Here is a 13,077-nt window from a genome sequence, read left to right on the forward strand (position 1 = left end):
GGGGGTTATGGGGGGAGCTTTAAAAATGGAGGAAGAATCCATTGTAAATGGGGGGGGGTGAAATGGGGGAATGGGAGAATCCATCGGGAAATGGGGGGGGTGCCCTCTAAAATGGGGGGGGTTTAAGGGGGGGTCCCCATAAAACAATGGGAGGATCCATTATAAAATGGGGGGGGTTTAAGGGGGGGTCCCCATAAAACAATGGGAGGATCCATTATAAAATGGGGGGGGTTTAAGGGGGGGTCCCCATAAAACAATGGGAGGATCCATTATAAAATGGGGGGGGTTTAAGGGGGGGGTCCTCATAACACAATGGGAGGATCCATTATAAAATTGGGGGGGGTTTAAGGGGGGGTCCTCATAACACAATGGGAAGATCCATTATAAAATTGGGGGGGGGTTTAAGGGGGGGTCCTCATAACACAATGGGAAGACCCATTAGGATTGGGGGGGGGGGTCCCATTAAAAATGGGAGGATCCATTATGGAAATGGGGGGGACGACACCACCTAAAACGAGCGGGGGTTTAAGGGGGGGGTCCCCATAAAACAATGGGAGAGTCCATCATAAAATGGGGGGGTGCCCTCTAAAATGGGGGGGGATTTAAGGGGGGGTTCCCATAAAACAATGGGAGGATCCATTATGGAAATGGGGGGGACGACACCACCTAAAATGAGGGGGGGTTTAAGGGGGGGTCCCCATAAAACAATGGGAGGATCCATTATAAAATGGGGGGGGGTTTAAGAGGGGGTCCCCATAAAACAATGGGAGGATCCATTATGGAAATGGGGGGGGAGCACCCTAAAATGGGGGGGGGTCCTATTAAAAATGGGAGGATCCATTATAAATTGGGGGGGGGTTTTAAGGGGGGGGGGTCCCCATAAAACAATGGGAGGATCCATTAGGACTGGGGGGGGGGGAGCACCCTAAAATGGGGGGGGGTCCCATTAAAAATGGAAGGATCCGTTATGGAAATGGGGGGGTGGGGGGGGTGGGGGGGGGGCCCACTGTAAAATGGGGGGGGCAGCACAAACCACGGGAGTCCTTGAGGGGGGGTCCCATTAAAAAATGGGAAGATCCATTCTGAAAATAGGGGGGGACACCCCGAAAATAAGGGGGGGGGGGGGGGTCTTTCCACTAAAAAGGGAGGGGGAAACACTCCAAAAAAATGGGAGAATCCACTATGAAAACGGGTGGGGGGGGACACCCTATAAAATAGGGGGGGGGGGTGTTTAAGGGGGGGAAATCCCACTCTAAAATGGGGGGGGGGCACACACTAAAACAGGGGCCCTTTAAGAGGAAAATCCACTTTAAAAGGGGGGGGGACACGACAACATCCCACAAAATGGGATGAACCACTCTAAAAAGGGGGGGGGGGGACACGACAACATCCCACAAAATGGGACGAACCACTCTAAAAAGGGGGGGGGGACACACCCCCGAAATGGAGGGAATTTAAAGGAGGAAAAAGCACAATTAATGGAGGGGGATAGAAAAAGGGGGGGGGGGGGACACCCCAGAATTGGGGACCCCTCCCCAAAATGTGGAGCCCCTCCCCCCCTCACCTGGCCCACCTCGCTGTCCGTGGAGCGGCCGCGCTTTTTGTCGTCCTCCGAATTCTCCTGGGGAGGGGGAAAGGGGGGGAAAAAGGGGGTGAGGGGGACCCCAAAATTGAGGAGGGGGTCCCCAAATCCATGGGAAGGGGGGGGGAGGGGCTCCCCCAACCTCCCTGGGTGGGGATTTTTGGGGTTTTTTTGGGGGGAGGGGGTGGTGTTGGGGTGTTTTAGGGGATTTTTTGGTGGGTTTGGGTGGTTTTGGGGTGGTTTGGGGTGGTTTGAGATGGTGAAGGTGGTTTTGGGGTGGTTCTGGGGGGTTTGGGAGTATTTTTGAGGTGTTTATGGGGGTTTTTGGGGAAGTTGGGAGTTTTGGGGTGTTTTGGGGTATTTGGGGGCATTTTGAGATGTTTAAAGTGGTTTTGGGGTGGTTTTGGGGTATTTTGAGGCATTTTGAGATGTTTAAGGTGTTTTGGGTGGTTTGGAAGTATTTTTGGGTGGATTGGGAGTATTTTTGGGTGGATTGGGAGTATTTTTGAGGGGTTTGTGGGGGGCTTTAGGGGAAGTTGGGACTTTTGGGGTATTTTGGGGTGGTTTGGGGTATTTTGAGATGTTTAAGGTGTTATTGGGGTGTTTTGGGGTATTTTTGGGGTGTTTTGGGGTGGTTTTGGGGTATTTTTGGGGTGGTTTTGGGGTATTTTGGGGTGTTTTTGGGGTGTTTTTGGGGTGTTTTGGGTGTTTTTGGGGTGTCACTCACAGCATTTGCAGCAGGGCTGGGTGGGATCGGGGAGCTGGACGTGGTGGAGGTCGGGGGGGGTTTTTGGGGTATTTTTGGGGTGTTTTGGGGTATTTTGGGGGTATTTTTGGGGTGTTTTGGGGTGGTTTTGGGGTGGTTTTGGGGTATTTTGGGGGTATTTTTGGGGTATTTTGGGGGTAGTTTTGGGGTGTTTTGGGGTGTTTTTGGGTGTTTTTGGGGTGTCACTCACAGCATTTGCAGCAGGGCTGGGTGGGATCGGGGAGCTGGACGTGGTGGAGGTCGGGGGGTGTTTTTGGGGTGTTTTTGGGGTGTTTTTGGGTGTTTTTGGGGTGTCACTCACAGCATTTGCAGCAGGGCTGGGTGGGATTGGGGAGCTGGACGTGGTGGAGGTCGGGGGGTGTTTTTGGGGTGTTTTTGGGGTGTTTTTGGGTGTTTTTGGGGTGTCACTCACAGCATTTGCAGCAGGGCTGGGTGGGATCGGGGAGCTGGACGTGGTGGAGGTCGGGGGGGGTTTTTGGGGTGTTTTTGGGGTGTTTTTGGGGTGTCACTCACAGCATTTGCAGCAGGGCTGGGTGGGATCGGGGAGCTGGACGTGGTGGAGGTCGGGGGGTGTTTTTGGGGTGGTTTTGGGGTGGTTTTGGGGTATTTTGGGGTATTTTGGGGGTGTTTTGGGGTGTTTTTGGGGTGTTTTTGGGGTGTTTTTGGGGTGTCACTCACAGCATTTGCAGCAGGGCTGGGTGGGATCGGGGAGCTGGACGTGGTGGAGGTCGGGGTGCTGCTGCTCTGGTTGAAGATCTCGTCTTCCATCTGGGAATGGCTGGGGGGGGACGTGGCCACCAGAGCCTGCGCTGGGGGGGGCACAGGGGGGAGGGGACACCGTGGGCATCCCCCCCCCCCTTCACCCCAAAATCCCACCCAGAACCCCCCATTTTCCTCCCCCAAAAAATTCCCTCTCCAAACCCCTGTTTTCCTCCCAAAAAAACCCCCGTTTTCTCCCAAAAAACCCCACCTGTGTCCCAATAAGTCCTAAAAAAATCCGTGTTTCTCTCGTGGACAATCCCGTTCTTTCCCCAAACCCCCATTTCCCTTCCCAAATTCCATCTTCCCGCCCGTTTTCCTTCAACTCTCTGTTTTCCTGCCCCTTTTTCCCATTTTCCCGCCCATTTCTCCCATTTTCCCGCCCATTTTTCCGCCCTTTTTGCCCCCCCATTTTCCAGCCCTTTTTCCCCCCCTATTTCCCTGGCTACTTTTCCCCTTTTCCCACCCCCTTTCCTCCCATTTTCCTGCCCATTTTTTCCAATTTTCCCATCTGGTTTTCCCCCATTTTTCCCCACTTTTCTGCCCATTTTTTCCCTGTTTCTCCCACCTGTTTTTCCCTCATTTCCCCCCCATTTTCCTGCCCATTTTCCCATTTTCCTGTCCATTTTTCCCCCTTTTCCAGCCCATTTTTTCCCACTTCTCCGCCCACTTTTTCCTGCCTCATTCTCCCCCCTTTTTCCCGCCCATTTTTCCCATTTCTTCCCGCCCATTTTTTCCCATTTTCCCATCTGTTTTTCCCCCTTTTCCAACCCCATTTTTCCCCACTTTTCTGCCCATTTTTTCCTTGGTTTTCCCGCCTGTTTTTCCCTCATTCCCCCCCATTTTCCTGCCCATTTTTTCCCTGCTTTTCCCGCCTGTTTTTCCCTCATTCCCCCCCATTTTCCTGCCCATTTTCCCATCTGCTTTTTCCCCTTCTCCAGACACATTTTTCCCCACTTTTCCGTCCATTTTCTCCCCATTTTTCCTGCCTCATTCCCCCTCCATTTTCCCGCCCTTTTTTTCCCATTCTCCTCTCCATTTTCCCCCTTTTCCACCCATTTTTTCCCTGTTTTTCCCTCATTCCCCCCCATTTTCCCACCCATTTTCTCCCCATTTTTCCTGCCTCATTCCCCCTCCATTTTCCCGCCCTTTTTTCCCCATTCTCCTCTCCATTTTCCCCCTTTTCCAACCCATTTTTCCCCCTTTCCTGCCCATTTTCCCCCCGTTTTTTCCCCCCCATTTTCCCACCCATTTTTTCCCCACCGTTTTTCCCCATTTCCCCACTTTTTCTCCCCGTTTTCTCCCCCCGCCATACGGATGTCGTCGAGGTCGAGGTCGTCGTAGAGGAACTCGTTCTCCTCGAAGTCGGGCTCCTGGCAGGAATCCACGTAATATTCCACATCGTCCTTCAGCTTCCTCACGGGATCCACCGGGATCGAGTCGTTGTCTAGCATCCGCAGCAGCGTCTCCAGCATGCGCACGTGGAAACGGTGCCGCTCCACCTGGCGCTTCAGAGCCTCGATCCGGTCCTGCTTCTGGGGTAAAAACAGGGGAAAACGGGCAAAACGGGCTCAGGGAGAGCTGGGAGGGTCGGGGGAACTCGGATCCCTCAGGATTCACCGCCGGGATTGAGGGCTAGGAAAGGGGATGTGGGAGCAGTGCTGCTTCAAGGCCTCGATTCTGAGCTGATTCTGAGGGAAAAAATTGGGGAAAAAAGGGGAAAAATGGGAAGAATGGGGTCAGGGATCCCTCAGAACCATAGAGAATCACTGGGAATGCACTCAGGGATCTGTCAGATCCCCGGGGATTGAACTCCAGCAAGGGGGTGTGGGAGCGGTGCTGCTTCAAGGCCTCGATTCTGAGCTGATCCTGAGGGGAAAAATTGGGGAAAAAAGGAAAAAATGGGAAAAATGGGGTCAGGGAGAGCTGGGAGCCAGGTGGGATCCATGGGAACTGGGCAGGATCCCTGGGAATGCACTCAGGGATCTGTAGGATCCCCAGGGATTGAACTCCAGCAAGGGGGTGTGGGAGCGGTGCTGCTTCAAGGCCTCGATTCTGAGCTGATCCTGAGGGGAAAAATTGGGGAAAAAAGGGAAAAAATGGGAAAAATGGGGTCAGGGATCCCTCAGAACCATAGAGAATCACTGGGAATGGGGTCAGGGATCTGTTGGATCCCCGGGGATTGAACTCCAGCAAGGGGGTGTGGGAGCGGTGCTGCTTCAAGGCCTCGATTCTGAGCTGATCCTGAGGGAAAAAATTGGGGAAAAAAGGGAAAAAATGGGAAAAATGGGGTCAGGGAGAGCTGGGAGCCAGGTGGGATCCATGGGAACTGGGCAGGATCCCTGGGAATGCACTCAGGGATCTGTTGGATCCACTGGGATTAAACTCCAGCAAGGGGGTGTGGGAGCGGTGCTGCTTCAAAGCCTCGATTCTGAGCTGATCCTGAGGGAAAAAATTGGGGAAAAAAGGGGAAAAATGGGAAAAATGGGGTCAGGGATCCCTCAGAACCATAGAGAATCACTGGGAATGCACTCAGGGATCTGTCGGATCCCCGGGGATTGAACTCCAGCAAGGGGGTGTGGGAGCGCTGCTGCTTCAAGGCCTCGATTCTGAGCTGATCCTGAGGGGAAAAATTGGGGAAAAAAGGAAAAAATGGGGTCAGGGAGAGCTGGGAGCCAGGTGGGATCCATGGGAACTGGGCAGGATCCCTGGGAATGCACTCAGGGATCTGTCGGATCCCCGGGGATTGAACTCCAGCAAGGGGGTGTGGGAGCGCTGCTGCTTCAAGGCCTCGATTCTGAGCTGATCCTGAGGGGAAAAATTGGGGAAAAAAGGGAAAAAATGGGAAAAATGGGGTCAGGGATCCCTCAGAACCATAGAGAATCACTGGGAATGGGGTCAGGGATCTGTTGGATCCCCGGGGATTGAACTCCAGCAAGGGGGTGTGGGAGCGGTGCTGCTTCAAGGCCTCGATTCTGAGCTGATCCTGAGGGGAAAAATTGGGGAAAAAATGGGAAAAATGGGAAAAATGGGGTCAGGGATGATTGGGAGCCAGGTGGGATCCATGGGAACTGGGCAGGATCCCTGGGAATGCACTCAGGGATCTGTTGGATCCACTGGGATTAAACTCCAGCAAGGGGGTGTGGGAGCGGTGCTGCTTCAAGGCCTCGATTCTGAGCAATTCCGAAGTAAAAATTGGGGAAAAATGGGAAAAAATGGGAAAAATGGGGTCAGGGAGAGCTGGGAGCCAGGTGGCATCCTTGGGAATGGGGCGGCTTTGAGGTGATTTAGGTGATTTTGGGATGATTTGTTGGGAATTTGGGACGGCTCAGCAGGATTCAGGGATGTCAGGGTTGGTTTTGGGGTGATTTGGGTGGATTTTGGGACAGCTCAGTGGAATTCAGGAATGCTCGGGTTGGTTTTGTGGGATTTTGGGGTCATTTGGGGGCATTTTGGGGCACTCACATCCTTGTCCCCCTTCTTCTTGCGGGTCTGCACCGACAACGACTCCACCTCGCTCTCGAACTGATCCACCTGCATGTTCAGCGTGTCGATCGTGTTCTAGGGCAAAATTGGGGCAAAAAGGGATTTTTTTGAGCCCAAAAGTGAATTCCTTGAACAACAACATCAATTTCTTGAAAAAGAACCCCATTTCTTTCAGCAAAAATGTCAATTCTTTGAAGAGTAAGTCAGATATTACATAAATAAATCAATTTTTCCAACGAACAAAACGTTTTTTGTAGAGAAAAAACTTCTTTTTGTAAGAAATAAATTATCTTTTTGAAGAATAAAACTGTTTTTTCAAACAAAAAACTGAAATTCCTGAAAAATAAAGTTAGTTTCTAAAAAAAAATACAGTGGTTCTTTTGAAAAATTAACTGATTTTTCTTGGAAGAAAGTACTTTTTTCAGAAACAAAGTTTGTGTCAGAAACAAAATCACATTTTTCAACAACAAATCGATTTTTCTGAAAAACAAAATGTATTTTGGGGAAAATATTGTGATTCTTTGAAGAAATATCATTAGTTTTTTGGCAAACTAATTTTTCTGAGGAAAAACTTGACTTTTTTGAGAAAAAAACCCCACTTTTTCTGAGAAACAACGTGAAACAAAGCGAGTTTCTTGAGGAAAAAAGCGCATTTTTTCAGGAATTTGTGCATTTTTCGAAAAACAAATTTGGTTTTGTAAGAAAAAAAGGAACTCCTGTGAGAAAAATCAGATTTCTGTGAGAAAAAAACGACTTCAGTGAAGAAAAACATCACTTTCGTGAGGCAAAAACTACTTTCGTGAGGGAAAACAATGATCTTTACGAAGAAATAAGTGGCTTTTATGAATAAAAAACCCATTCTTTTGACAGAAAAGAGGCTTTTTTTGGGGGAAAACCATGTTTTATGGGAAAATGGGGGTTTTTTTTCCTCACCGTGAGCCACTGCCCGACCTCCTCCTTCTCCTTCTGTGCGGGGTCGACCTTCTGGGCCAGCCCCAGCCCTTCCTTGCTGTAGGCCTTGGTCTTGGTCTCCCTCTCCACCACCTTGAACCGCTCCATTTGCTGCCAAAACCCACAAAAACAGGAAAAAAATCACAATTTGGCAGAGGCCCAACCCTTGTAGGCCCCAAAAACCTCCATTTTCTGCCCAAAAAATCCCTGGTTCCTTCAAAGAAAGCAGAATTCTCCTCATGAAAATTCAATTTTCCTCCACAAAATCCTGGTTTGCATCTCAAAAAAGGTTGTTCTCCTCATGAAAATTCTGTTTACCTCCCAAACCTTCCCGTTTCCCTCCCAGAAATCCCAATTCTCTCAAAAATGCCACTTTCCTCCCAAAAAAACTCTATTTCTGTCCCAGAAAACCCAATTCTCACCAAAAATCCCATTCCTTCCAGAAAATCCCCATTTTCCTCAGAAAAAACTCAACTCCTCTCATAAAAATCCCATTTTTCCTCTCAGAAAATCCCATTTCTGTCCAAAAGAACTCAATTCTCCTCCCAAAAATTCACTTTTCCTCCCAGAAATCCCCATTTCCCTCCAAAAAACCCTAAATTCTCCTCACAAAAACCCCATTTCCCTCCAAAAAACCCTAAATTCTCCTCACAAAAATCCCATTTCCCTCCAAAAAACCCTAAATTCTCCTCACAAAAACCCCATTTCCCTCCAAAAAACCCTAAATTCTCCTCACAAAAATCCCATTTCCCTCCCAAAAAAACCCTAAATTCTCCTCACAAAAATCCCATTTCCCTCCAAAAAACCCTAAATTCTCCTCACAAAAATCCCATTTCCCTCCAAAAAACCCTAAATTCTCCTCACAAAAATCCCATTTCCCTCCAAAAAACCCTAAATTCTCCTCACAAAAACCCCATTTCCCTCCAAAAAACCCTAAATTCTCCTCACAAAAACCCCATTTCCCTCCAAAAAACCCTAAATTCTCCTCACAAAAACCCCATTTCCCTCCAAAAAACCCTAAATTCTCCTCACAAAAATCCCATTTCCCTCCAAAAAACCCTAAATTCTCCTCACAAAAACCCCATTTCCCTCCAAAAAACCCTAAATTCTCCTCACAAAAACCCCATTTCCCTCCAAAAAACCCTAAATTCTCCTCACAAAAATCCCATTTTCTCCCAAGACCCCCCCAATTCTCCTAAAAATGCCATTTCTCTCCCCGAAAATCCCCATTTCCCGGTGACAAACCGCCGTTCTCCTCACAAAAATCCCGTTTTTTCCCTCCAAATTCCTGGGTTTTCCCCCAGAATTCCCGTTTTTCCCCCCAAATCCCCGTGTTTGCCCCGGTACCGTCTCGATGAGCTTGCGGTTGTCGATGAGCTGCCGCTTGTCTTTGATCTCGTTGGAGGCCACCCATGTCTTGATCTGGTCCCGCAGCCTCTGTGGGGGACACGGGGTGGGGGGAGTCAGGGCTACCCCAAAAACCTCCTCAGGAACCCCAAAAACCCCCTCAGGAACCCCAAAAACCTCCTCAAAAACCCCAAAAACCACCCTGGGAACCCCAAAATCCACCCTGGGAACCCCAAAAACCTCCTCAGGAACCCCAAAAACCTCCTCAAAAACCCCAAAAACCACCCTGGGAACCCCAAAATCCACCCCGGGAACCCCAAAAACCTCCTCAGGAACCCCAAAAACCTCCTCAAAAATCCCAAAAACCCCTTCAGGAACCCCAAAAACCTCCTCAGGAACCCCAAAAACCACCCTGGGAACCCCAAAAACCTCCTCAGGAACCCCAAAAACCTCCTCAGGAACCCCAAAAACCTCCTCAAAAACCCCAAAAACCACCCTGGGAACCCCAAAAACCTCCTCAGGAACCCCAAAAACCTCCTCAAAAATCCCAAAAACCCCTTCAGGAACCCCAAAAACCTCCTCAGGAACCCCAAAAACCCCCTCAGGAACCCCAAAAACCACCCTGGGAACCCCAAAATCCACCCCGGGAACCCCAAAAACCACCCCGGGAACCCCAAAAACCTCCTCAGGAACCCCAAAAACCTCCTCGGGAACCCCAAAAACCACCCCGGGAACCCCAAAAACCTCCTCAGGAACCCCAAAAACCACCCCGGGAACCCCAAAAACCCCTTCAAGAACCCCAAAAACCACCCCGGGAACCCCAAAACCACCCCGGGAACCCCCAAAATCTCCTCAGGAACCCCAAAAACCTCCTCAAAAACCCCAAAAACCACCCTGGGAACCCCAAAATCCACCCCGGGAACCCCAAAAACCACCCCGGGAACCCCAAAAACCTCCTCAGGAACCCCAAAAACCACCCCGGGAACCCCAAAAACCACCTCAAAAACCCCAAAAACGCCTTCAAGAACCCCAAAAACCACCCCGGGAACCCCAAAAACCACCTCAAAAACCCCAAAAACGCCTTCAAGAACCCCAAAAACCACCCCGGGAACCCCAAAAACCCCTTCAAGAACCCCAAAAACCACCCTGGGAACCCCAAAAACCTCCCCAGGAACCCCAAAAACCACCCCGGGAACCCCAAAAACCCCCACAGGAACCCCAAAAACCCCCTCAGGAACCCCAAAATCTCCCCGGGAACACCAAAAACATCCCAAACTCCCCAAAACATCCACAAAAACACCCCCAAAACCATCCCTGGGAACACCTAAAACAACCCAGAAACTCCCAAAAACCACCCCAGCACCCTAAAAACACCCCAAAAAACTCCAACCCACCCCAAAAAACCCTAAAACACCCCCAGGACCCCCCAAAACCCACCCCGGACTGGGGAGATCTGGGGGTCCCAGAGAGAATCTGAGGCTCCTGGGGGAGTTTGAGGGGACCCCAGAAGGATAGGAAGGAATTTGGGGTACCCCAGGAGAAATTTGGGGTGTCCCAGAAGGAATTTGGAGTCCCTGGAGAAATTTGGGGGGTCCTAGAAGGAATTTGGGGCATCCCAGGAGGAATTTGGGGTCTCCCAGGAGGAATTCGGGGTCCCTGGAGGAACTTGGGGGGTCCCTGGAGGAACTTGGGGGCATCCCAGAAGGAATTTGGGGTCCCAGATGGAATTTGGGGGGTTCCCAGAAGGAATTTGGGGCATCCCAGGAGGAATTTGGGGTACCCCAGGAGGATTTTGGGGTGTCCCAGGAGGATTTTGGGGCATCCCAGATGGAATTTGGGATCCCAGGAGGAATTTGGGGTACCCCAGAAGGAATTTGGGGCATCCCAGGAGGAATTTGGGATCCCAGGAGGAATTTGGGGTACCCCAGAAGGAATTTGGGGCATCCCAGGAGGATTTTGGGATCCCAGGAGGAATTTGGGGCGTCCCAGGAGGATTTTGGGGCATCCCAGGAGGATTTTGGGATCCCAAGAGGATTTTGGGGTGTCCCAGGAGGATTTTGGGGCATCCCAGATGGAATTTGGGATCCCAGGAGGAATTTGGGGTGTCCCAGGAGGAATTTGGGGCGTCCCAGGAGGAATTTGGGGCGTCCCAGGAGGAATTTGGGGGGGTCCCAGTGGGTGTTTCAGGGGCTCCCAAAAGACTTTGGGAAAACCCCAAGGGCACCTGAGAGGAATTTGGGGGGTCCTGGGGGGAATTTTGGGATTTCAGAGGGGGCCAAGGAGGGTGAGGGGGATTTGGGGGTCCCCATTTTCCCCTTTTTTCACCCCAATTTCGTACCTGAAGTTTCTTGATCTCCTTTTTCAGGTCGGCCTCGTACTTCTCCTTCTGGTTGGCGTTGGCAGCGTTGTGGAGCTGGGGGGGGAATTGGGGTGGGGGGCTCAGAATTGGGGGGTTTTGGGGTCCCCAGATGATTTTTTGGGGGAGTTTCCAAATTTTAGAGGAATTTTGAGGCATCTCTGATTGGATTTTGGAGAATTCCTGTGGGATTTGGGGGGGTCCCTGATGGGACTTTGGGGGATTTTGAGGGGGGGGTCCCTGTGGGATTTCTGGGGTTTTTTTGAGGGGAGATTTTGGGAGTTTTTTGAGGGGAATTTTGGGAGTTTCTTGGTGGGAATTTTTGGGTTTTTTTGGGGGGGGGGGTTGGGATTTTTTTGGCGGGATTTTGGGATTTTTGGGGGGATTTGGGGGTATCCCCATCCTCACCTTCTGCCAGATGTCCTCGAACTGCTCCACGCCCTCCGACACCTTCTTGAGGCACCTGTCAATCTCACCTGGGGGCGGGGCAGCCCCGCCCTCAGTGTCCCAGCCAATCAGAGCCGCCCCTCAGCCCCACCCAAACTGTCCCAGCCAATCAGAGCCACCCCACCCAAACTGTCCCAGCCAATCAGAGCCTCCCCTCGGCCCCACCCAAACTGTCCCAGCCAATCAGAGCCACCCCACCCAAACTGTCCCAGCCAATCAGAGCCGCCCCTCAGCCCCACCCAAACTGTCCCAGCCAATCAGAGCCGCCCCTCAGCCCCACCCAAACTGTCCCAGCCAATCAGAGCCGGCCCCACCCTGCAGGTGCCCCCTCACCTTGCAGCTTCCTCTTGTCAGCCATTTTGGGGGGCTCTCGGCATCCCCTCGGGGGGCGCCTGCTTTGGGGTGGGGGTGGGGGGGAAAGGGAGGGTCAGGACCCCCCAAATTCCCCTCAGACCCCACCCATGACCTCCCCAAACCCTGCCCAAAATCCCCTTGATCCCCCAAATTCTCCCAGCTCACCCCAAAACCCCCTCCAAAACCCCCCAAAACCCCCCTCAGTCTCCCCTGAGACCCCTCAAGACCCTCCCCAAATCCCCCTGATCCCCCAAATTCTCCCAGCTCACCCCAAAACCCCCTCCAAAACCCCCCAAAACCCCCCAGTCTCCCCTGAGACCCCTCAAGACCCTCCCCAAATCCCCCTGATCCCCCAAATTCTCCCAGCTCACCCCAAAACCCCCTCCAAAACCCCCCAAAACCCCCCTCAGTCTCCCCTGAGACCCCTCAAGACCCTCCCCAAATCCCCCTGATCCCCCAAATTCTCCCAGCTCACCCCAAAACCCCCTCCAAACCCCCCAAAACCCCCCTCAGTCTCCCCTGAGACCGCTCAAGACCCTCCCCAAATCCCCCTGATCCCCCAAATTCTCCCAGCTCACCCCAAAACCCCCTCCAAAAGCCCCCAAAACCCCCCTCAGTCTCCCCTGAGACCGCTCAAGACCCTCCCCAAATCCCCCTGACCACGCAAATTCTCCCAGATCCCCCCAAACGCCTCCAAGGCCTCCTCAGCCCCCTCTAAACTCAGCCCTACAGATCCCCCCCTCCTCAGGGCCCCTACAGAGCCCCCCATGGACCCCTACAGATTTCAAACAGCCACCAAAAGACCCCAGTGGGGCCCTACAGACTCCCAGAGAACCCAAGAGATGCCAAAAGACCCTCGACGGGCCCCAATAAACCACCACAGACGCCCTACAAACCTCACACAGAGCCCCTATAGGGTGCTGGACACCTACACAGAACCCTACAGAGCCCCCCACAAACCCTATAAGCGCCCTGGAGACTCCTCATAGCTCCCCACGGAGCTCCACAGAGCCCTACAGACCCCCCAGA

At 51.9% G+C, this 13,077-nt stretch overlaps 1 protein-coding gene across 1 annotated transcript in view; it reads right to left on the bottom strand.

The window, feature by feature from the left end:
• The window catches only part of CNOT3 (CCR4-NOT transcription complex subunit 3), a 29,355-nt gene that overhangs the window by 15,561 nt on the left and 717 nt on the right, over positions 1-13,077 (bottom strand). Inside the window, exons 2-10 of the mRNA XM_082299850.1 lie at positions 12,028-12,089; positions 11,656-11,723; positions 11,230-11,304; positions 8,892-8,981; positions 7,527-7,655; positions 6,573-6,668; positions 4,423-4,642; positions 3,027-3,157; positions 1,565-1,621 (exon numbers count right to left, since the gene is read on the bottom strand). Coding sequence (XP_082155976.1) covers positions 1,565-1,621; positions 3,027-3,157; positions 4,423-4,642; positions 6,573-6,668; positions 7,527-7,655; positions 8,892-8,981; positions 11,230-11,304; positions 11,656-11,723; positions 12,028-12,052 — 891 coding nt within the window. The 5' untranslated portion in view covers positions 12,053-12,089. The remainder of the gene's footprint in view (positions 1-1,564; positions 1,622-3,026; positions 3,158-4,422; positions 4,643-6,572; positions 6,669-7,526; positions 7,656-8,891; positions 8,982-11,229; positions 11,305-11,655; positions 11,724-12,027; positions 12,090-13,077) is intronic.

Source organism: Coloeus monedula, assembly GCF_965178545.1.
Source record: "Coloeus monedula genome assembly, chromosome: 34".
In the NCBI taxonomy this organism is placed as follows: Eukaryota; Metazoa; Chordata; class Aves; order Passeriformes; family Corvidae; genus Coloeus; species Coloeus monedula.